Source organism: Corvus cornix, chromosome 5, assembly GCF_000738735.6.
Source record: "Corvus cornix cornix isolate S_Up_H32 chromosome 5, ASM73873v5, whole genome shotgun sequence".
NCBI classification, from domain to species: domain Eukaryota; kingdom Metazoa; phylum Chordata; class Aves; order Passeriformes; family Corvidae; genus Corvus; species Corvus cornix.
In genome coordinates, this window is record NC_046335.1 from 44,453,480 (window position 1) to 44,476,826 (window position 23,347).

Genomic DNA, 23,347 nt, shown 5'->3' on the forward strand with positions numbered 1-23,347 from the left:
ACAGCCCCGTCCTTCCCAGGAGCCGTATCTCCTTCTGGCCTTTTCACTCACAAGGGGTTCACCACTCTGCCATGGCCCTGCTGAAGCTGCCCCACTGCAGCTCTCAGATACATTTCAGGACCCTTTGCATGCTCACGGCGCTAACCATGCCCTGTCCTCTGCTAGCAGGGAGAGCAGAGCGTACTGGCTTGAAAACGTTTCCTTCCTCTCTGCTACAAGTCCTTCTCATTGGAACAGTCTGCTCCTAAACTGCTTCCAAACAGGAAAAAAGGAAGACCCAAATACATGCTTTGCATAATGACTCCCATGCTCATCCCTTTCAGGCAGGCAGAATGTCTCCATGGAACACGGACAGTGTGGACAATTGCTCTATTGCTACCACATGCACAGTCCGTGAGAGAGAGCCCAGGACTTTGCTTTCCCCACTTGGAGCACGTGGCAATGGACAGCAGTGACAAATGCCACACATTCACCCCCTGTTCCACTTAGAGTTTGTGGACCTTGCTGCCCTGGTCTCTGGTAATTCAGCCCCTAATCAAAGCACCCTCTTAGCATGGCATTCTTTACCCTTGGTTGCTGGCGTGGGTTCTTGCGTCTTCTCTCCAGGATTTGACCACCACCAGTGGTCTGGGAACGGATTCCACCAAGTTTGGGTGGTGGTTTTCTCCAGGTTGTCATGATGAGGCCCTGGAGCTGTTAGGACATGGCTCATTTAACCAAGATCTTGTGATTATTTCTTGAGAAGCAGCTCTTCCTCCAGCAAAGTCAAGTCCACCAGCATCAGCACCTTGAGCACACTCATGCCCCAGAGATGGATGTGAGAGCAGGGCGAATGTATGAACCCAAGGTGTCATTACATTCCTCTAACACGTAGCCAGATGCAAGCACTTTTGGCAGTCCCAGGAAAGAACACGCTCCCTTGAGAGCAGCCCCCAAAAGCCCTCTGGGACTTTTCAACCCTCCACATTCCATAAGGTTAATGAGTTCCTCACAGGCTTTGTCAGCAGCAGAGAGTTGATAGTCTTTGAAACAGAGTTCAGAATGAGGAACATCCACCAACATGACATACAATCACGTACAAAAGATGTAAGAAGTATCCATGATAGGCAAAAAGGACACCCAGAAATAAGCACACCCAGAAAAGCAAACTGGTCTTCTACTGACAACCCCATGAAGCCAATGCTGCCATGAACATGAGCCCAGAACTGAGGCCATTCCACTCAGAAGACACATGCACTCCCCTTGACCTGATGCTGCCAGCTAAATGCACACCCGAAACACCTTTCAGAGTAGGCATCATCACAGCATGGAGAGAGAGGTACAGCTTAACTTGTCTCACATTACCAATGCACAGTCTTTTCTCAGAACACAGTATATCAAATAGCAGGATCCATAGATTTATGCCAGGCATTTACAGATGGAAAGAGATTTCTGCTTAGAAAAATTACAGGAATCTACAGCCTTTTCATCCACTGGGCTAGGCAAGCCAACTTGACAGGCAAAGAGAAATAATTGTGCCACTTGCAGGAGGCTGGAAATTCCCTCCAAAGAGAAATCAGTCCTTGAGACCCAACAAGTCACAAGGAAAGTTCACAAATCAAATGAAAATGAAGACAACAATTCAAGAAGCAACAGAAGGCGGTGCTTTTAGCTATAGGGAGCCCACATGATCTAAATGGCAATATTTTTGTGGCATGGGAGATGTGTTTGAAAAAAAGCTGATGAGATCATCCAATTTTCAAACAATATATGTGCAGCAAAGGAAGAGAAACATCACGTAGGACAGGAAAAAGCAGAAAGAAACCGTCCAAAGACAGTGGAAGTTCCTTACTCGTACTCAGAGCAGTCTCATCCTTGGCCACACTCCTGCCCCAGCCTGGAAACACTGTGGGGTTCATCATCTCCTCGGAAGAGTCTTCATCATCTGAATCACTGCCACTGGAGGTCACATCTGCTGTGATGATGTTACATCTGCCATGAAGCCCTAACCAACAAGGCCTTCTGCTGCCACCAGTTCAGCTCTCCTGTCTCCTCTACTCACAGCCTTACAATCACAGAGGAGAATTTACAGCCCCATCCTTCCCAGGAGCCGTGTCTCCTTCTGGCCTTTTCACTCACAAGGGGTTCACCACTCTGCCATGGCCCTGCTGAAGCTGCCCCACTGCAGCTCTCAGATACATTTCAGGACCCTTTGCATGCTCACGGCGCTAACCATGCCCTGTCCTCTGCTAGCAGGGAGAGCAGAGCGTACTGGCTTTAAAACGTTTCCTTCCTCTCTGCTACAAGTCCTTCTCATTGGAACAGTCTGCTCCTAAACTGCTTCCAAACAGGAAAAAAGGAAGACCCAAATACATGCTTTGCATAATGACTCCCATGCTCATCCCTTTCAGGCAGGCAGAATGCCTCCATGGAACACGGACAGTGTGGACAATTGCTCTATTGCTACCACATGCACAGTCCGTGAGAGAGAGCCCAGGACTTTGCTTTCCCCACTTGGAGCACGTGGCAATGGACAGCAGTGACAAATGCCACACATTCACCCCCTGTTCCACTTAGAGTTTGTGGACCTTGCTGCCCTGGTCTCTGGTAATTCAGCCCCTAATCAAAGCACCCTCTTAGCATGGCATTCTTTACCCTTGGTTGCTGGCGTGGGTTCTTGCGTCTTCTCTCCAGGATTTGACCACCACCAGTGGTCTGGGAACGGATTCCACCAAGTTTGGGTGGTGGTTTTCTCCAGGTTGTCATGATGAGGCCCTGGAGCTGTTAGGACATGGCTCATTTAACCAAGATCTTGTGATTATTTCTTGAGAAGCAGCTCTTCCTCCAGCAAAGTCAAGTCCACCAGCATCAGCACCTTGAGCACACTCATGCCCCAGAGATGGATGTGAGAGCAGGGCGAATGTATGAACCCAAGGTGTCATTACATTCCTCTAACACGTAGCCAGATGCAAGCACTTTTGGCAGTCCCAGGAAAGAACACGCTCCCTTGAGAGCAGCCCCCAAAAGCCCTCTGGGACTTTTCAACCCTCCACATTCCATAAGGTTAATGAGTTCCTCACAGGCTTTGTCAGCAGCAGAGAGTTGATAGTCTTTGAAACAGAGTTCAGAATGAGGAACATCCACCAACATGACATACAATCACGTACAAAAGATGTAAGAAGTATCCATGATAGGCAAAAAGGACACCCAGAAATAAGCACACCCAGAAAAGCAAACTGGTCTTCTACTGACAACCCCATGAAGCCAATGCTGCCATGAACATGAGCCCAGAACTGAGGCCATTCCACTCAGAAGACACATGCACTCCCCTTGACCTGATGCTGCCAGCTAAATGCACACCCGAAACACCTTTCAGAGTAGGCATCATCACAGCATGGAGAGAGAGGTACAGCTTAACTTGTCTCACATTACCAATGCACAGTCTTTTCTCAGAACACAGTATATCAAATAGCAGGATCCATAGATTTATGCCAGGCATTTACAGATGGAAAGAGATTTCTGCTTAGAAAAATTACAGGAATCTACAGCCTTTTCATCCACTGGGCTAGGCAAGCCAACTTGGCAGGCAAAGAGAAATAATTGTGCCACTTGCAGGAGGCTGGAAATTCCCTCCAAAGAGAAATCAGTCCTTGAGACCCAACAAGTCACAAGGAAAGTTCACAAATCAAATGAAAATGAAGACAACAATTCAAGAAGCAACAGAAGGCGGTGCTTTTAGCTATAGGGAGCCCACATGATCTAAATGGCAATATTTTTGTGGCATGGGAGATGTGTTTGAAAAAAAGCTGATGAGATCATCCAATTTTCAAACAATATATGTGCAGCAAAGGAAGAGAAACATCACGTAGGACAGGAAAAAGCAGAAAGAAACCGTCCAAAGACAGTGGAAGTTCCTTACTCGTACTCAGAGCAGTCTCATCCTTGGCCACACTCCTGCCCCAGCCTGGAAACACTGTGGGGTTCATCATCTCCTCGGAAGAGTCTTCATCATCTGAATCACTGCCACTGGAGGTCACATCTGCTGTGATGATGTTACATCTGCCATGAAGCCCTAACCAACAAGGCCTTCTGCTGCCACCAGTTCAGCTCTCCTGTCTCCTCTACTCACAGCCTTACAATCACAGAGGAGAATTTACAGCCCCATCCTTCCCAGGAGCCGTGTCTCCTTCTGGCCTTTTCACTCACAAGGGGTTCACCACTCTGCCATGGCCCTGCTGAAGCTGCCCCACTGCAGCTCTCAGATACATTTCAGGACCCTTTGCATGCTCACGGCGCTAACCATGCCCTGTCCTCTGCTAGCAGGGAGAGCAGAGCGTACTGGCTTGAAAACGTTTCCTTCCTCTCTGCTACAAGTCCTTCTCATTGGAACAGTCTGCTCCTAAACTGCTTCCAAACAGGAAAAAAGGAAGACCCAAATACATGCTTTGCATAATGACTCCCATGCTCATCCCTTTCAGGCAGGCAGAATGCCTCCATGGAACACGGACAGTGTGGACAATTGCTCTATTGCTACCACATGCACAGTCCGTGAGAGAGAGCCCAGGACTTTGCTTTCCCCACTTGGAGCACGTGGCAATGGACAGCAGTGACAAATGCCACACATTCACCCCCTGTTCCACTTAGAGTTTGTGGACCTTGCTGCCCTGGTCTCTGGTAATTCAGCCCCTAATCAAAGCACCCTCTTAGCATGGCATTCTTTACCCTTGGTTGCTGGCGTGGGTTCTTGCGTCTTCTCTCCAGGATTTGACCACCACCAGTGGTCTGGGAACGGATTCCACCAAGTTTGGGTGGTGGTTTTCTCCAGGTTGTCATGATGAGGCCCTGGAGCTGTTAGGACATGGCTCATTTAACCAAGATCTTGTGATTATTTCTTGAGAAGCAGCTCTTCCTCCAGCAAAGTCAAGTCCACCAGCATCAGCACCTTGAGCACACTCATGCCCCAGAGATGGATGTGAGAGCAGGGCGAATGTATGAACCCAAGGTGTCATTACATTCCTCTAACACGTAGCCAGATGCAAGCACTTTTGGCAGTCCCAGGAAAGAACACGCTCCCTTGAGAGCAGCCCCCAAAAGCCCTCTGGGACTTTTCAACCCTCCACATTCCATAAGGTTAATGAGTTCCTCACAGGCTTTGTCAGCAGCAGAGAGTTGATAGTCTTTGAAACAGAGTTCAGAATGAGGAACATCCACCAACATGACATACAATCACGTACAAAAGATGTAAGAAGTATCCATGATAGGCAAAAAGGACACCCAGAAATAAGCACACCCAGAAAAGCAAACTGGTCTTCTACTGACAACCCCATGAAGCCAATGCTGCCATGAACATGAGCCCAGAACTGAGGCCATTCCACTCAGAAGACACATGCACTCCCCTTGACCTGATGCTGCCAGCTAAATGCACACCCGAAACACCTTTCAGAGTAGGCATCATCACAGCATGGAGAGAGAGGTACAGCTTAACTTGTCTCACATTACCAATGCACAGTCTTTTCTCAGAACACAGTATATCAAATAGCAGGATCCATAGATTTATGCCAGGCATTTACAGATGGAAAGAGATTTCTGCTTAGAAAAATTACAGGAATCTACAGCCTTTTCATCCACTGTGGATCCAAATACGTATTGGCATGCAAATAGAAATAAATGTGCCTATCACATATGGATGAAAAAATCCAGTCAGAGTTACTTTTCAAGTAGGTAGCTCCTTCATCAATAAGATTCCTACATCTGATTCATGGCACACCTAGAGATGAATTATAATTTGCTAATAAGAAAGAGTAAAACTTCTTCTGGCAAGGCGAGAAAGTCAATGGTAAAGTGCTGACGGTGTATTAATCTGGACTATTAACTTCATGGAGAACAGCACCAATAATGTCCAAATCCAGAGAAATAATGAATGGGTATCATCTGAACAACAAGCACCTGTGCCAACTGCTCATTTCAAACCCATAGCAAAGAAATCTTTAGATTAAGCTAGGTATGTTTTCAAAAAAATTTAACTTTACAAATGAATTGTATTACAGATGGATGGAGAGCCACCCATTTTGTTTCTCACTTTAACACATTATAGAATTAGAGAGAGGGATTTTCAGCCATTCATCTGAAGATATATGACAAATACTTTTCTTTACCTATTTCTTAATTTTCTACTTTCCTGCTGTGGCATTTTTCTCTGGGAAATTGAATTCTGGCCAGGGTATTCCAATGAGCCTGCACTGCTAGGCAAGCTAAATAACAGATACTGGGGTATGGCTTTATCTTCTTTTTTTGACTGTTATCCATGTCACTTTCTCTGGTGCTACTGAATATTTGATGACTTCTCAGAGAGATGCACAGCTTATACTTTACTTCTTTCTAAAACAAGTGCTAGGTTACTGATTCATTTGTAATCCAGTAAAATTAAACTAAATGAGTTAAACTCCTCGGTGTTAGAGTGATGCTGCTGGGTAATAGCCAAAGCTATCAGAAAAACCCAGGAGCCTTACTTTCATAATCTTTTTTTTTTTTTTTTTTTGCAAGAGAACCAGTTTATCAATCCTAACCCCGTAAACAAACATGCCAATGCTATCACTTCTGCGATACCCTTTTATCAGTATTGACACATTTTATCACATCACACTACAGTTGTTTATCTTTGCAAATCTTAAGTACCTCTAGTTGTCCCTCTGTAAAACAGTCATGCCCATGAGAGAACTGCTAGCAACAGGAAGGGACACACATATTTAGTATCAACACATTTGATAATCAAATGTTAAAAGGAAAACAGGGAGCTTTCCCATAGGGAAACAATGCACAGGTTTTTGCAGTGGGTACAGAAACACCTGTACAAGGAAACACTAAGTCACATGTGCACACAAAAGCAAATATATACGAAAGAAAAATCACTATCAGAGTCAACCAAACTCCCCACTATTACCAGGTGGGATTTTCTCCACCCTCGACCTCCTTACAGACAATATTTTGTCACAAAAGCTTTCACTGGAAACAAGCACCAGAAAATTCTCTACTCTTTTTTCAAGGTTTGGGGTAAAATCAACCTAATATTTCTTTTTCCATCTACATACTTATAAGGTGCTACTAACCAAGATGCTTGGGTTTAATAATTTATGTCTTTCAAAAAACATTTGCTAACTGTGTAATGCATACAATCATTCTTCCTTTATGCTGTGATTTCTAAATACAGTGATGAGGGCACCACCTCTCCAAGTCATATAGACCATCTGACCAGCTATCAGCAACCAACAGACAATCAAGCAAATTCCTCATGGATTCCCATGGTGGGGAAAAAAAAAGAGCCAGTGGAAAGGAACTTTCAGTTCTATCAATTTGATCTTTACTACAAAATGCATCTGTAGATTTCCTCTGCATAATTAACGTGTTCTCCCTTTAGGTTCACTTTATTTTCTGAGGCAAAGATCTTTATCACTCTAACCATAAGAACTAGTGTGAACATATGTACATTATTTCCACTTTAAAACATGGAAGAGAACTTCAAAAGCTTTTTATTTATTGTAGCTGCTGTGCACTACATATTTGATAAAAACATCACAAGCAGTTTTTCCAATTCAGCAAAGCTACTTAAGGACAAAGAAGAGAAAATGGATACTGTTCTTTTGGGTCCTCAAAGACCGTGGAGCCACCACAGTCCCCAATTTTTTTCGCACACATATTGCCAACAGCAAGGATGAAATTAGTTTTTGCAGTGCACAAATGGCTTGGCCATTGGAACTGCCATATGAAGCACTGCCTTGGTTAGCAAAGTCATGGTTTTGACATGGATTACCTACACTCACAATCATAAATATATTAGAATAACAGACACTTTCATCATGAATCTACAAAAATATCCTTTTCTACTTCAGAAATAAATTGACTTCAAATATAATTGACTGTACTAATTTGTGCTGCCTCATAGAGTAAATAGGTGTCATAAAACAGTCATGGGAAACCCAAAACAGCAATCTTTCCGAGCTCAGGTACAAGCACTGAAGCAAACATACTGTAAATTATTTTGCTCCCCTTGTCTCAGAGAGTGAAGTTAATTTCTGTCTTAACCAGTCTTTCAATGTCTTTCCAATTTTTGAGCTGTTGTATACTTCATCACTTACCAGAATGCCCTTCTGGAAGAAGAAAGCAGTGTTAATATGATCTATTTGTAATGTAGTTATTATGAAACATAAATCTTACTGGTACTCGCAGGATACTGTCTGTCATCTTCTTCATGGAAATCACCAGCCACCGTCCCCAAAGAGATGTGAGGTGACATAGATGTAAATTCATCACCTGTGTGGTGATGGATAAATCATTACTATTTCATTAGCTCAGCTGCAATACAGTACTCCCAAGTACTTCAACTTTTCTACCCTGCAAGTTTCATTCCTTCATGTACTGGTCCAAGAGAGGAGAAAGACACAGACCCCACATAAGCTTACCTTACTGACATAGTAAGGCTATCACCCAAACAGATTATTTGAAGAGGAGAATGTATTACAGTGATAATGAACATTCTGGTAACGATCTGTTCATGTGATACCTCATTGTACCTGTATGCCATGAGGACAGGGATCCTAGAGCAATGAGTCAAGCTGTTTGTATTCCCCTCTACTGAGATATATTCTGAGATTTAGTCAAAACACCTAGACTATGCATGCAAGCACAGCTGGTAACAGTTGTAATGGCAATCAACAGAAATACACAGCACACACCTTGGGGAATGTGGGGAATGTTTCTGATCCTAGTTCCTTAGCAAGAGAATGGTAGGATTTACCTTTCGTGGTGCTAGCTACATGTCAAAACAAGCATAACATGCCATGAGTTTATCACCAGTGAAAAGTAATTTTATAAGCCTAATGCTTGTGCTTTTTTTTTTTAAATTTCAGTATATATTGAGGATAGTGATGCAAAATACTGGTATCCTTCACTGGTAAGTTACTGGTGATTTGACAAAAAGCCTGTAGTCACACAGTAAACTTTACTGTACTTAGAGGATGACTTGCACCCGTATCCCTAATGTTCAGTGGGAGTGAGTCTTTCAGACTTCTGATAATTTCAGCCACACAAGCAACATATAAGATTAAATAAAATACGTAGAAAAGAATATGGCATTTGTATTTGGCAGGGCCCCATGAAATTAGTGGCAACCTACTGTCCTTACCATAATCTTTTTCAGGAATTCCTTTTTCACCTCCTCCAAAAGTATGATCTGGCAGCTGTGAGACTGGAGTAGGACTTCCATAGTATGAGGGGCTGGATCTCCTGATGGAGGTATCCATGGGAGTTGTCTCATGAGTGGATCCACTACCTGCATTTTCATCATCCACCCCTGAGGTTGAGGACTCCCCACTGGTATGACGTGAGCCATCTGGATTGTAACGGGAGCCATCTGCGTTGTCAATGACTGTGGAAACAGGGAATTAAACAGTTCATGTCAAGGAGCTACACAGCTGTAATAAAGAGTAACACTTGCAGTTCGGCCATTTTTGCCCTCCTATCTAACCTAGGTAATACATCACTAGAATATGTCTAATGCATACATGCTCATTTATGTATTTGTCACATTTGTAGGGCCTACATAGCATCACTTATTTTTATCAAACTGCTCAATTTTAACATAAAATATCGGCATTTGGAAAGTCAATCAGAATTTTAGAATTGGAAGCAATAATTTATTATGAGTGGTTTTTTCTGCTTCCCGCCACTTTTCTAACAGACAGCTCAAATCAAGTGGAGGAAGGTAGCTGTCTTAAGCAAATTCCTATATGTCAGAGATATTACAGCTCTGAGGTGCTAAAAAAGGTCAAATACCTATATAAAAAATGTTTGGTACCCTGAGACAATGCAAGCTCCATAGGATTTAGGGGAAGACAAGTGACTAGTTTCTTTAATTTCTATTGAACATCTCTTAAATTGCTTTTCTTATGTTTGGCTGGCTTTTTAAATACTAGTGATTGTTTATGTAAAAAGAAGGTAACCAGTTACTAAAAACTAAGCAAGTCCATGTCTTTCTAATCAGTACAGTACCTGTTTCATCCTGATTACTGAGTAAAGAAGTATCTATTGTTTTAATTGGCTCACATGCTTTTTCCTCTGTTTCTGTGAAGGAAGGAAAATAGAAAATATTAATTTGAAAAAATGGACAAAAAATCACATGTGTACACACAACAATTGTACATAATCACAAAACATCAGCTTCAGATGAGGACATTTGAAAACAAATTTCCAAACAAATGTTATTCACTGATGAACCACCTTCCCAGGTGGGGCACCTCGAGATTGTTCTGTCAGGTAACAATGAGATTCTCCATTTCCATAACCATTCCAGAAAATGCTTGCAATCAATGCCAGTTAGAACAGCCTTATGACCCAGTTTCAATGCAGGCACACCCACTGTCATAGTGGCAGGGGCAACTCTAATCCTTTTTAGCTGGCAAAACTCCGTCCTCTCGATGGAGGGCTCTGCACAGGCAGCGTGTGCCCCTGCTCCAGTGAGCACTGCTGGCTCCTGTGGGCTGAAGTGCCCCACTTGGGGCTGGTGTATGAGCTACCTGCTCATACTGCTGGAAGGGATTAACACTTGGGAGGAGTTATAAAGCTTTGGAGGGGATGGACATCACTGCAGTAGTCATCTGTGAATGACAGATGATGGCAACTCACATGATACTACACCAATGCAAAGATATTTAATTATATCACCACCAAGAACAAAATCAAAAAAGATATCACTGCCATTCAAACCATCAATGAACTTTCCCTATAGCTTTCTGTAAGAACTCTCTGCTTCCACTATGAATGTCACAACCTACTGAAATTTAAGATACTCAAAGCTAGTTTAGATTTTATTTTCAAATATTATGCTCAGCATCTGTCATGGACTATATACACTTTCCTAATAATTTGCTAAAATATTTTCTATTATTAGAAAGTTCAAAACTTTAGATGAAAGCAGTCTGCTCCTGACCCACTGGCACTGATTGCTGTCCAGCAGCCTAATGTCTAAATGGAGATTTGCCTGAGCAAATACTGAATGAGTCTGCAAATAGGAGAGCAGCAGCCATGTCTGTGGGCCTGGGATGGCCATCGCAGGCCTTGGAGCTGCTGCAGGTGGCAGCCACTCCTGGTATTCCTCAGAACACAAAAAACTGCTCTTGGCTGTAAATCTCATGTGTGCATGAACAGAAGAGCTGAATGCCATGGCTGACAACAGTTAAGTCTTTCAGATTCACTGCTGCAGTGTTTCACTTCACTAAGCCACTATAATGAACTGTTTTGAAGCTGCTAAGTTTTTCCCAAGGCCAGAAATATGACTGAGTTCAAAACACACTGATAACAAAATGGTCATTGCTGACATGATAGATACACTTCTAGAGACTGGCAAAATGTATTTCTTCTCAGCTAAAAACCAGGTTATGTTTATTATATAAGCCCTCATTCCAGTACCTTAAATAGGAGATTACATATGCGATTTTTAGTTAATCTGTTTCTAAAATACACCATAAAATCATCTCCTCACCTGACGCATTGTAACAGTATGCATCGTACCGATCAGTTGTATTCGCTGGAAGTTTGTAAATGCCAGTGGTATTTGCTGCACAAAGAGGATAGGGTTTGATCCGTGGGATAACAATATGCCCCACCACAAAACCATACCTGTGAAGAACAGAGGTAAACAAACCGTATTACTTACTATAGCAGATGTCACCTCAAACATCAAGAAGCTACAAAGAAGCCATTGTTTTTTAAAAGTGCATGCAGTTTATTCATACGGTTTTGTTACCTTTTTGTTCCTTGTTCATTTGGTTGCTCCCTTCTCACATCAGTCTCCTGTCACTCAACATCATTTTATGTTTAATTTCTAGAGCTAAACCCATTTAAACTAAACAAGCATCTTACCAAGGTTGTTACTAAGCTAGGTTGATCAGTTCCCCAGGGTGATCAGAGCAAGGGAGTCAAAGTGAGGGAGGAGAGTGCACTTTTTGTTCAGTGCGAGTCTGTATTACCTGACACTAAATTCCCATTCTTTAGGGATTCACATTTTCATTGCTTTGACATAGCACACTGCTCAATGACACTTCACTCAGAAGAGCTGAGGGCTCAATTTATGGTACCTGAGCAAGTTTAAAGAATGCTTGCAACACACATCATTTTCTCAAAAACTGACAGCCTACTAAAATATTCAAATACAAGACTCATTCATCCACAAATCCTTACTGTATCTTTCAGTTGAACAATGTGATTATTGTGCACAGAGCTCACATAATTCAGTGAAGACTGTGATTACATAACGTACAATACATTATTACTATTTTGCAATCCTGTAACACCTGATTGATTCCTATGTATTTAACTAGAGACGTGATAGAATGGAAACAAGAACGGGTTTGGTTTGGGTTTTGCTTTACTTCTCGAGAGGAATGATTTATCAGGGAGGAGTTAATGTCACAGCTTTGCAGTTTTTTATCTATGAACATCATTCCAGTTTCATGTCTAATGTGCAGATACTTGCAATTCTGAAATTCTCTTGTAGGTGGAATTATAAAGTACTTTAACCACACTCCCAACTGAGCTTACAATGCTGACACTTTACAAACCATTATGACCTACTTGTGTTATGTTCTGTTGATTCATCTTATTCACATGCATTTTGATGGTTATATGCAGCATATTTTCCCTCTCCTACTCTATTTTAATAAGAGCTAAGGTTTACTGACAAGGATTACTTCTAGCACAGGATCAACAAATGAAAGTAATAGGGTGGGAGAGTTGGCCAGAAGGAAGGGAGGAAGAAATCCTATCCACATGGCTTTCACGTCCAAATCTGTCCTCTGGTCAATTTTGAATTAGGGAAAAATGTAAAATTAATGAAAAATTACAGCTTACCACTGGGGGAAAAAAAAATTCCCTCTTCTTCTTTCAATTACCTTTATATTTAGCTTTAGAAAATACTTTCCATATTTTAGAATACTCATTATTGGTGGCATAGAAATCTCTACCCATGGGCATTATTTAGGATTTGATCTCTAAATGTTGTGTAGTGCTGGGCAATTCAGAATGCTGTGTATATATTCATGTGCTAATGCCAGAAAAAGAACACGTTAATGTCAGAAAAAGAACATGCTAATGTCAGAAAAAGAACATGCCTACTTTGTTATAAAGGACTTTCCCCTCAGAGTAAAGAACTGTTTCTAGTTTTTGTGTGGTACCATTTTAAATTGCATTCCCACGTCTCAGAGAAGAACCCTCAAAGAATTCTGTTCACGTATTTCACCACCACAATACTTGTGAAAGTGAGCATGCCAGAACAGGAGATATTTGCAAGCCGTATGGATGTCAGTACTATTTCTCATGGTACCAGAGTGAAAGCCTTAAAATTTTGAAGAAATGTCCACTTCGTTTTTCTAAGTTAGAAGATAAATTCCATTTCTGCCTATTTCCTGTCTGAGTTAGACTGCAATGAAGTTGAAAATCTGCTATCATTTATTTAAACTCCATAATGGCTTGCCAACATGCATCTCCTGGGCTGCAGTGATCATGCACTGGTGGAGTTTGCCGTCCTGGGGGAAATGGGTGAGGAGAAGAGTAAAGTCAAGACCCTGAATTTTAGGGAAGTAAGCTTTCAGCACTTCAAGGAGGTTTTCAATAGGCCCTCCTGAGAAACTGCCCTGAGGGACAAGGGTGCAGAACAGAGGTGGCAGGTATTCAAGGACTCCTTCCATAGAGCGTGAGAGCTCTTGATACCAGTTTAAGAAATGAGGAAAGCAAGCCAAGAGACCTGCATGGCTTTGTTGGGATTAAAGGACAGGAAGGAAATGCACAGGCAGTGGAAGCAGGGTATCAACACCTGCTGGGGTATAAACACACTGAGAGCAGCCTGCCCAGAAAAACCTGGGGGTACTGTTGAATGAGAGGCTGGACATGAGCCAGCAGCGCCTGCTTGCAGCCCAGAGAGCCAAACGCATTCTGGGCTGCATCCAAAGCAGCGTGGGCAGCAGGTCAAGAGGGGAGATGTTCCCTCTCTGCTCTGCTGAGACCCCACTGTGCCCAGCTCTGGGGTCCCCAGCACAAGAAGGACATGGACATGTTGGAGCAAGTCCAGAGGAGGGTCATGAAGATGATGAAAGGGACAAAGCACCTCTGCTCAGGAAACGCGGAGAGAATTGGGATTGTTATATTAGTATTCACTCAAATTTTTTGAATTAAATGTTTTCTGTAACTTCTAGGCTCTTGCGCTAGTTATTTTTTGAGAAATTAAAGAGTCTGTATTATCCACATTTGTTGTCCTATACATCATTAATTACAGCATGTAATTAGGTCAATTGACAACACGGTTTTGAGGTTTTTAATAACTACTGTAACTGTCCTCTGAAAAATCTCCATTTACAGATTACAGGAATGCACGAATACTGTGGTCATTTTTCACTGGGTTGTCAAAAGCTCATCCCTCACAGTACCACCTGCTGCTTTTTACTGTTCCTTGGCAAGACCGAGTTCCATACATGGCATACACTATCCTCAGCCTATGCTCACATTAGGTCCTTACTTTTCACATACTTATCTTACCAATCGTTTAGTGACACAGTATGATCTGAACATCTTCCTAATTAGTTTATTATCCTGTCACCTTTTGTTATCTTTAGATTTTATCTGTGAGGGGTTACGATTTTTTTTTAAAAGATAAATGGTAAAAAACTATATGCATGAAGGACTTACTTACTACTAGACCCAGAGCAAACATACACATGCACAGAGATGTTTCATTCATTACAGAATATAACTTCTTTAACTAATCTGAACGGCTACAGTAAGTCAAATGTAATTATTACACCAGTAGTGTCATATGTTTTCAAGAATTTCTTTACCTGCAAGTTTCAAATCCAGACTCGTGAGCTTCCTTCAGCTGCTCTAGTGTTGCCAAGGTGCTGTTGAGAGCTCTGCAGAGTTTGACTGCTTCAGATCGTGTGAGACTGTAGCGACCATTTTTTTCAACATGAAAAACTCCTCTGTATCTGCAACTTACATTGAATTCTGTTACCAAAGCAAAAGAAAAAAAAATGTTAACAATTTAGACCTAAGAATTTAGACCTTAAGTGAAGACCTGGAAATCATTTTCAAGTATAATGCTTTCAAAGCAAACCAGCAACAAGTAACAGCTACCAATTCATTCAGAAAAAAGCACTGCCACTTTCAATCACTTTCTTCATACTTCCCCTCTTTGGGCTGAGGCATGAGCCAAATCTCCAGCCTTCCCAAAAATAGCCATACATCCTTTTGTGAGGTATCTAGGACTTTTAACGTACCCTTAACACTAATGTGCAGAAGAAGGAGTTAACAATAATAATGTCAATACGAATAAGAATAATCACGTGCGTAGAGGAAAATGGGGAAACATCAGGACACTTCAAAGCAATGTGAATTAAGTTTGCTTCTGCCCCACCTTTCCCTCAAGAGAAAAAAAGCAGTTGCAACTCCAGACTAGAATGACAACTGCTAAGCTCACTTCATAGGAGTAGCTATTATTTCCAGTGCAGAGAGGAGCATGACTCATTTTTATCTTAATTTTAATGGAAGTTCCATGTGCAATAAAGGGAAAAATAGACCAGTCTTCTCCAATACTAAAAGGGAGCGTCTGTACTGTCTATTTGAAAAAAAATTACATATAATAACTGTTTTACTAAAAGACACTAAATGCAATTCATGCACATTTGCATTGACACATTCCATATAAATAATAAGCAACGCTCCTAATGTAATTTTTTGCTTGACAGTCTATTTTGCTTGACAGTCTATTTCACAGATGTGAAAGCAAATGATAGGAATCAAGGCATGCACTCTTTCTTCAGTTTCTTTTGTCCATTGATAAACTGATGTTATTCTGTGTACAGGGTATCTACTCAGTGTAAACTGCAAGGAACATTCCTTTCCATAGCTCACAGGAAACACTCAAGGAGATAAAATACCAGATTAGACCCAGCCTGTATGATGCATAAGAGGATGGCCACTATTCACAGCATAGGTAGGAGTCCAATAGTATTGATTCTTGCTTGTCCAAAGGAGCTCAAAAGCTGTGCAGCCAATCTTGAATACTTGTACCATAGGCAACAGAATTAATCATATTGTTATTTGGGATAGCCTTTCCACAAAAAGAACAGAAAAAATACCTCTTGTCCCACCTTTTTCCTTCCCCCAGTATTTTGGCTGACAAAAAAATCAATTTGTATTGCAGACCTGTTTTACAGTCTTGCTGACTACAGTTTTAAAATTTTTATTATCATACATTATTAAAAAACATATGGCACTTCCGCCACTCCTTGACTACTGCTATGGGATGGAGCTGCTCTCACAGCTGCCATGCAAGTGACTTCTACTTTGGCTCCAAATATTTCATATTCAAAGCCTGACATTGCCTTGGAAGTTGTCCAGTCAGTAGTTGTATTAAGCTGAAATGACCTAGACAAGAAAAAGGCTTTTCTTTAGTTTTCCCTTCTTGATCCTCTCTTCCTAAAACATACTCTATGAAGCCCAAGACTTAACGTTAAATATGGGGATCAGACCATGAAATTCTATTTGATTACTTTAAAGTAACAAGCTTAGTGAATTTGGAGCTAAATTTTCTTGGAGCATCAAAATCTTTTGTGATAACTTTAGGCTGATTTCTGAAAAGCTTTTGCTGTGAAAGGGCGTACCACATACACTTGTTTTGGGTTCCATTTCATCGCAGTTAATCCTAGATTCACTGAATTATAAAGTGAAGTTCACTTTTGTTTAGAGTGAGTTCATATAGCCGCCATTAAACCTCAGCCCATTCCTGGTTTTAAACACCACAATTTATGCTCCATTACCACTCTGAGACTCAGTCACAGTCAGAATTCCATGTAGAGAGTCAATTACTTAAGACTTCAGCTGTTTAAAAAGTTGGCTTACTAACAGAAATAGGCTTAATGGAACTATGTGGAATACATGCCTACACATGTGTACATTTTCCATGGAAACGCTCAGCCTGAGTATGCCCTGCCCACCAGGACACTGCTGAGAGGTACCCGGCTTACTGCATGTGTGCTGCCCAACTGCACTGCATGCACATGCAGGAGCAAAGCCAAAGCTCCCAGGAAGCCTTGCTCATGCAGCGAGAGAGATCATGTGGGTGTCCAGGAAACCCCAGGCAAATGTGGCAATCCAGTTGTCAAAACTGGGTTTGAGGCCATCCAATTCGTTGGCACTGTGCCCTAAAGTAATGCTGAGACAGCACCTTTGTTTTTACTTTGATGGTATCTTCTACGCCTACTATTCCAAGTGTACCACTGCTGTAGCAGAGACACTCTGTTCATGAAGAACTGAGCATGGGAAAAGGACCAAAGCAGTACCCAAAATTCACATGGTATTTCACAGTCTAAGCAAACTGTGTAAATTCAGCATCTACTCTTTGAAGATAGTAATTACCACATTTTAAAAATGACAAAATACAAACCCAGAGCTGTCAGGGAACAGAGCATTTTTACTTTATAGTCTTGTATTTTAATGCCCACACAATGGGGACTCTTAACTGAATTAATGAAAAAAATTCTGATCACACCAATGGTGAACACACCATATCAAAAATAAATGATGGGATCTAAACTCAATTAATACCTTAATTTTTTTTCCATGCTGAGGCTTATAGAGTAATTTTGAGTTAAGGAAGAAACATGACTGTCAAATTTAAATCAAAAGACATATTTCACCTTTTCCCATAGGGCAGGAAGGTCAAATCCATTAATTTTATGTTGATGTTACTTAGCTGGCTTTAACACAGTTATGCAAAAGATGGATTTTTGTTCTCTTCCAAGAGACAAGGCAATGCAAAACTCATACTGTGTAACAAACTATTGCACTCTAAACTGATCCTTTTAACATTTCTGAAGTATCGAAGGGGCTGACTCAGAGTGGACTCACAGTGAAATCACCAACAGCACGCAAACCTTCCCTCCTTCCCCCTCTTAGAGCTGTCTGGCTTTGGGGCCTGACAGGACACAATCTTTCCTTTCTTCTTTCATCCACATGATCTGCTACAGCTGTTTAATTGCCTTTAAGAAGGCAAACAGTACGAAATATGTCTGAATTGTCATAATCATTAATCTCACCCAGACTATGAGATTGGGTGACACAAACCAAAGCCATGGAACGTTCCTAAGTCTGTGCTGAATTTTATGAGCATGGAAAACGTAAACTTCTACACAGGCCATTTCTCCCCATCTTTCCCAGGATTTCTGGTGCTCTCTCTCAAACAGCTGCATGCAAACCTTTCTCTGCTATCACCATTCATGTATCTAAACCAAGTTCAATTAATACTTGTCAACCAAAATCTCTAACTTCAGTTCCCCAGACAATTTGGTAGTTAGAGCCCACTGGTGGGATAGAATCACCTCACACAGACTAAAGAGCATTGTCCTGTCAGAGAAGTTGAGTTACACCCTGATAATTAATACAAGAGGCTTGTTAGAAACTGTCACTGTAAGAAACCAGGTGCAATTTCCATTTCCACCCTGATTCTGCAACCCTTATGTATAATGAGTAACTCTGACTCACGCTAACTCTTCCCAGTGGAATTGATTTTCCATGAAGATTTTTGGTGTACCATACTGATGTCTCATGCACTACTCCCTGTTTTCATTGTTTTCAAGACACCACCTGGGGGTTTCATTCTCAAGGTGGATGCTGTCTTGTCTTTGAGAGGAAAAAAAAAATAGCAGTTCTTTCAGCAACTGCAGAGATACATCAAAGTGGAAGATTTGCAAACACCCTGCCCACTTGAACGAGAGTATGTGTAAAGCTTGTACGTTGTTAACAGAGTTCTTGGTAAAACCGCATGCTGAATTGCATGGCAACCAGGAAACGTTACGGGGATGTTTTCGCGGGGATTTTCCCTTTCAGTTTGCGGTTCAAGATGATTGACAGGTCACCAGGATGTGCTAAACTGGGGCTGACAACAGGGACAGAACTAGAGGTTTCACAGTGTGTATAGTTTTCATTCTCTTTGTTTTAATGGAATATAGGATTTACATTTACTGTAAGAACTTAGTTCAAATTTATTAAACTAGCTTTGGGCAGATATACATGGGTAAATGTTTCCTTACAATCACAGACTATTGAATCTTGTACTGACACTTCTGAACAGGAACAATCACCAGCTTAGCACTGCTACCTACATTTTGAATATTATCATCTGCTTCAAGCGCATGCTAGTAATGAAGTAGCAAAAAGTAACATATTGGAAACAGATTAAAATATGTTTAAAAGAAAATCCTAGCAACTACAATTCCTCTTCAGGCAAATCTATAAACTGGGCCATATGAGTCCTAAAATCTGAAGAGGTCTGGACAGTCCAGATCTTGTCTCTCAGTACAGACCTATCTCTAGTTATGCCTACTTTTTTACTTGGTTCTCAAGAAAACTACTTCACGGCTAAATAAGAATGCATATTTTACTTCTGACTTGAGAAAATGGCCTCTGAATACAAAATTTCATATGGAATGGATTAATGAAACATTTCAGGATGCAAAACATTTTGTCAGTGTATATATTAAGTTAGCCTGATTACCGCCATTTGACATTTGCAAGAACTTAAGTGTACAAAAAAATACAATTCAGTGATTACCTAATACACTACAACACACATGGGCCTGGAAGGCATTATTTGCTGAGTATTCCACCTTTTTTTTTAGTCTATTAGTAAAAAACTTCACCCAAGCAACTCACAGTACAGGCAACTGTAACAGGATACATAGGCTTTTACCTTTATGTCAGAAGTTGGACTAAAGCCCAAGTCAGTGATGAAAACCACTGGATAGCTGTTTGCTAGGTCATGAAAAATGATTCATTAATCCCAGCCACAGTCACTAATAGACACGTGTCGACATCATTAAAACACACCTATACTCAAATCCCTCGGGGCTTGATGAGGAAAGGAAAACTGTGCTGGGAAAATAGGACTCAAAACTGGGATGACTACATACTGATCAAAATTCAGAAGCCAAATTTGCAAGATCCACATGAATGAAGCAAGCAGTCCTTTACCATCCCAACACAAAAGCGCAAAGGGTCAAGCCACATGTATAATCATTAAGTGTGCCTGGTTTTGTGTTCTCCCTGTTATGATATTCTTGTTCTGCTAACCACCATTCTCCAAAGAAAGTAGAGAAACAAATCTAGAAATAGACCACCTACACCATAAACAAGGCTTTTCCACATAGTGACAGTGAAAGTAAGTCTTTGCAGATTCTTGGGAGCTGTCCGATGAAATACTTTCCTTGGAGTATTGCCAAGTTGTGAAACCTACAATGATTTATAGGAAATACATTTCCAGATTTAGTGGCAGTAAACCATAGTTTTGGTTTTCAAAGTATCCCTTGTGGATACTTAAATGAAGCCAAATAAGGGGTTTGTCTTTCAGTTTGAAACTGCCTTTAATTCTGAAATTAAAATAATTAGTTTGCACAAAATAAAATAAAATAGCATAAAATAAAATCACTTAAGAAAGCTAGGTTTAAATGTTTACATGGCTGTGATACATACAGATGGTTTAAGGAACCCAGACCAAAGTTTCCCTCAGGAATTTTTTTAAATGTCATCTTTTCATTTCAGTTTGGAATAGAAAAATATTCTAAGCCTTGAAAATTTTAATGGGAGAGAAAAAGCCCACACAATTATATCCCTAATAGATAGCTGATATCCAGTGGGAAAAAAATTCTCCACACACCTGGCTTTTTAAAGACAGCAACGTCCAGGAAAAAAACTTTAAAAGGGATTTACCTGCATGTTTGCAAGGAGTTCCTGCTACAAATAGAGACAACTTATTCTTAGTACTTGGGTGTGGTGACAAGAAAGTGAAGATGACTCTCCACAGATCCAAAGGTGTAAAGTCAGAACTTTCTTTGAAGTTGTGCCTACTACCCAGTTGTATTTGGGTACCTAGTAATTCAGTCTGAAAAAGCAAACAAGAGTGTAGCTTTCTCACTTTCCTGTGTGCTGCTAACTGCCTGAAAAGTCATGAGATAGCCATGCTAACCTTGAGGTCCAAGTGGGCTGACGTGGATCTCTGCAGTGAAAAAGAGATGTGGCTGGAGGTATGCACAGAGGCCAGAGAGGGTACACTGCACAAGGAGGCTCTCCTTTCTCCAACAAAAATTACCAAGTATTCCTTGAATTTCTGTATTACTCCAGGAAATGCACACTGGAAATGGGATGCAGGACAAAGCTCAAGATGCTGACTTTCTTCTAAATTGTTGTTCCTAATGAATCTGCCGACTGATCATCAAAGCATCTGTTTACTGATGGACAAAAATCTCCAGTCTCTTAACTGACAGCTCTCCTGGCTACTGCTTTAAAACAATGGGTGTGGGGGTAGTGCTATTAATAAATCAAGAATTCACAGAGTCACTCAAAATGCAAGTAAGTACAAGAAATATGCTTCAGTCCTCAGCAGCTGCTGTAGGAAGAAAAGAATCGGCTAATGCATCTTCCAATCTTTATCTGCCTGGCAACTGTTGCTCTGGTAAACATCCTGAGTGAGCCCATACTGTGTCATCACTAATGATAAACCTCCTTTCTGCTGAAATTAGTATTAGTCTTTTTGTAATAGTCTCACCCCATAGGGAGCTGAAAGTTTTCAGACTACAGTAGAACGTGGTACAGCTGCACAGCACCTCGGGGGAAAAATTGCAGGCAGTGATATCATAGTCTGCAATTAGTTATCTGATATGTCCCCCTCGAAATGATGAAAACATAATCATCATTGCCGATACGGGGAGAGCTCCAGGCTGTACAGTGAGCAGTCTAACCCCAAAGGCTGAGTAACAAGGGCTGTGAGGAGAATCAGTTGGGATCAGTTCCATGCAATCCAGGTGAAGAAACACTCGAAACAAAGCTGAAGAATAACAGTTGGGGACTGATTTTCACTGTTTGATCAATTTAGTTATTTGGGATAAAAGCAGTTGACACACGGAGTTGCTCAGAAGACAGATCCCCAGCCTGGAGCCTAGAGGGCCTTATTCCTATTCCCTGCTCTGTCACTTAGCCTATGAAAGAAAGAAACCTCAGGAATCTTTTCAAAAGCTCTGACAGCCAGCCAGTTAAAACAAAGATAACATTACCCTGGTAGACATACTGAAAGAGGAAGGCTGCTCAGAATATGCCTCACAATGTAGGATATGATCTATAGAAATCAAAGGGAAAGTTCTTACGCAAGTTTCTGATGATGGAAGAGAATATTGTCACATCCACCACTCCCTTAGGTTTTTTCCCTAGTACAAGAAGGGCAGGGATCCCACAGCCTATAACCAGACTGGCTAGGCCAGCAGGCAACGTCTCCTGCCATTTTTGGTGGCAAAATATTTCCATTTTCTGGACCCTGTGTGACTCTATCCATCCATAAAAGGGTTTCAAGAATCTTGAGATTTATACTGAAAATGCTGACTAGCAAGTAACTTTCCTAAGATGTATACAGGTTATTCATACACTAAGCTACATGTGCTGTTGAATTTCTTTAGTAATTCTTACAATCTCAGTTATGAATCTTCTCGTACTGGTTTAGTAAAAAGGCACATTTAATAACTAGAATTTACAATAAACATTAGTATGGTACACAATGCTGTTGCTATCACTAATATGGTGGGAATAATAATATTTTTCCTATTAAAAGTAAGTGTATTTAAACTTAAAAATTTATGACAGGCAGTGAATATTCTCTTGCTTAAGGGAAGAATGGGAAGGAGGCAGTGGCAGTGTGGCCTCAATATTCTGTGATTTCAAATACTACATTAAATTCTACATATATTTAGGCAGTGGAGATAAGTAAAGGCAATGCACTATTGCTTGCACGCAATCATCCTTAAATAGCAAAGCATCATTGTTTCCCGAAAGCGTTGGAATCATTGTGAAGCCAGTGATTCTGTTGTGATGCTCATATATTCTAGTAATCTGTTTTAATGAGATATAGCTGGATTTTACAAAAAGATCCAGAGCTAAATCCATGCTTGAATGGTAAATGATACAGTGGCAGACCTCAGTTCAGGTACAGTGAGCTTGATGACACTGGATTCATTTTGAGCAAGAGTCAATTCAAATAGCAGTTTGGGAATAGGCTATCTTAATAAATACAAAAATTGAGACAGTTACTAATTAATAAAGCACCAGAATATTTTTTCCCACACCAAGGATATTACTGGAAGCAAAACTCATCAGGTTGTTTATCAAGTGCACTAGTCAAAGCATCCATCCAGGAGATAGGAGTACAGACTGGGAGAAGAATTCATTGAGAGCAGCCTCGATGAGAAGGACTTGGGGTTTGTCATGGATGAAAAGCTGGCCATGAGGC

At 41.1% G+C, this 23,347-nt stretch overlaps 1 protein-coding gene across 18 annotated transcripts in view; it reads right to left on the reverse strand.

Moving 5' to 3' along the window:
• Positions 1-23,347, reverse strand: part of CD44 (CD44 molecule (Indian blood group)) — a 53,146-nt gene that overhangs the window by 19,855 nt on the left and 9,944 nt on the right. For 9 of the 18 annotated variants that reach the window (XM_019282774.3, XM_039552044.1, XM_019282766.3 and 6 more), the window contains exons 2-11: positions 14,859-15,024; positions 11,513-11,649; positions 10,024-10,095; positions 9,158-9,400; positions 8,191-8,286; positions 4,702-4,827; positions 3,899-4,021; positions 2,635-2,760; positions 1,832-1,954; positions 568-693 (exon numbers count right to left, since the gene is read on the reverse strand). In XM_019282774.3, coding sequence (XP_019138319.3) covers positions 568-693; positions 1,832-1,954; positions 2,635-2,760; positions 3,899-4,021; positions 4,702-4,827; positions 8,191-8,286; positions 9,158-9,400; positions 10,024-10,095; positions 11,513-11,649; positions 14,859-15,024 — 1,338 coding nt within the window. Of the gene's footprint in view, positions 1-567; positions 694-1,831; positions 1,955-2,316; positions 2,761-3,898; positions 4,022-4,701; positions 4,828-8,190; positions 8,287-9,157; positions 9,401-10,023; positions 10,096-11,512; positions 11,650-14,858; positions 15,025-23,347 lie in introns of those variants that run through there. The other 9 variants (XM_019282811.3, XM_019282801.3, XM_019282818.3 and 6 more) reach the window with 5 other exon arrangements.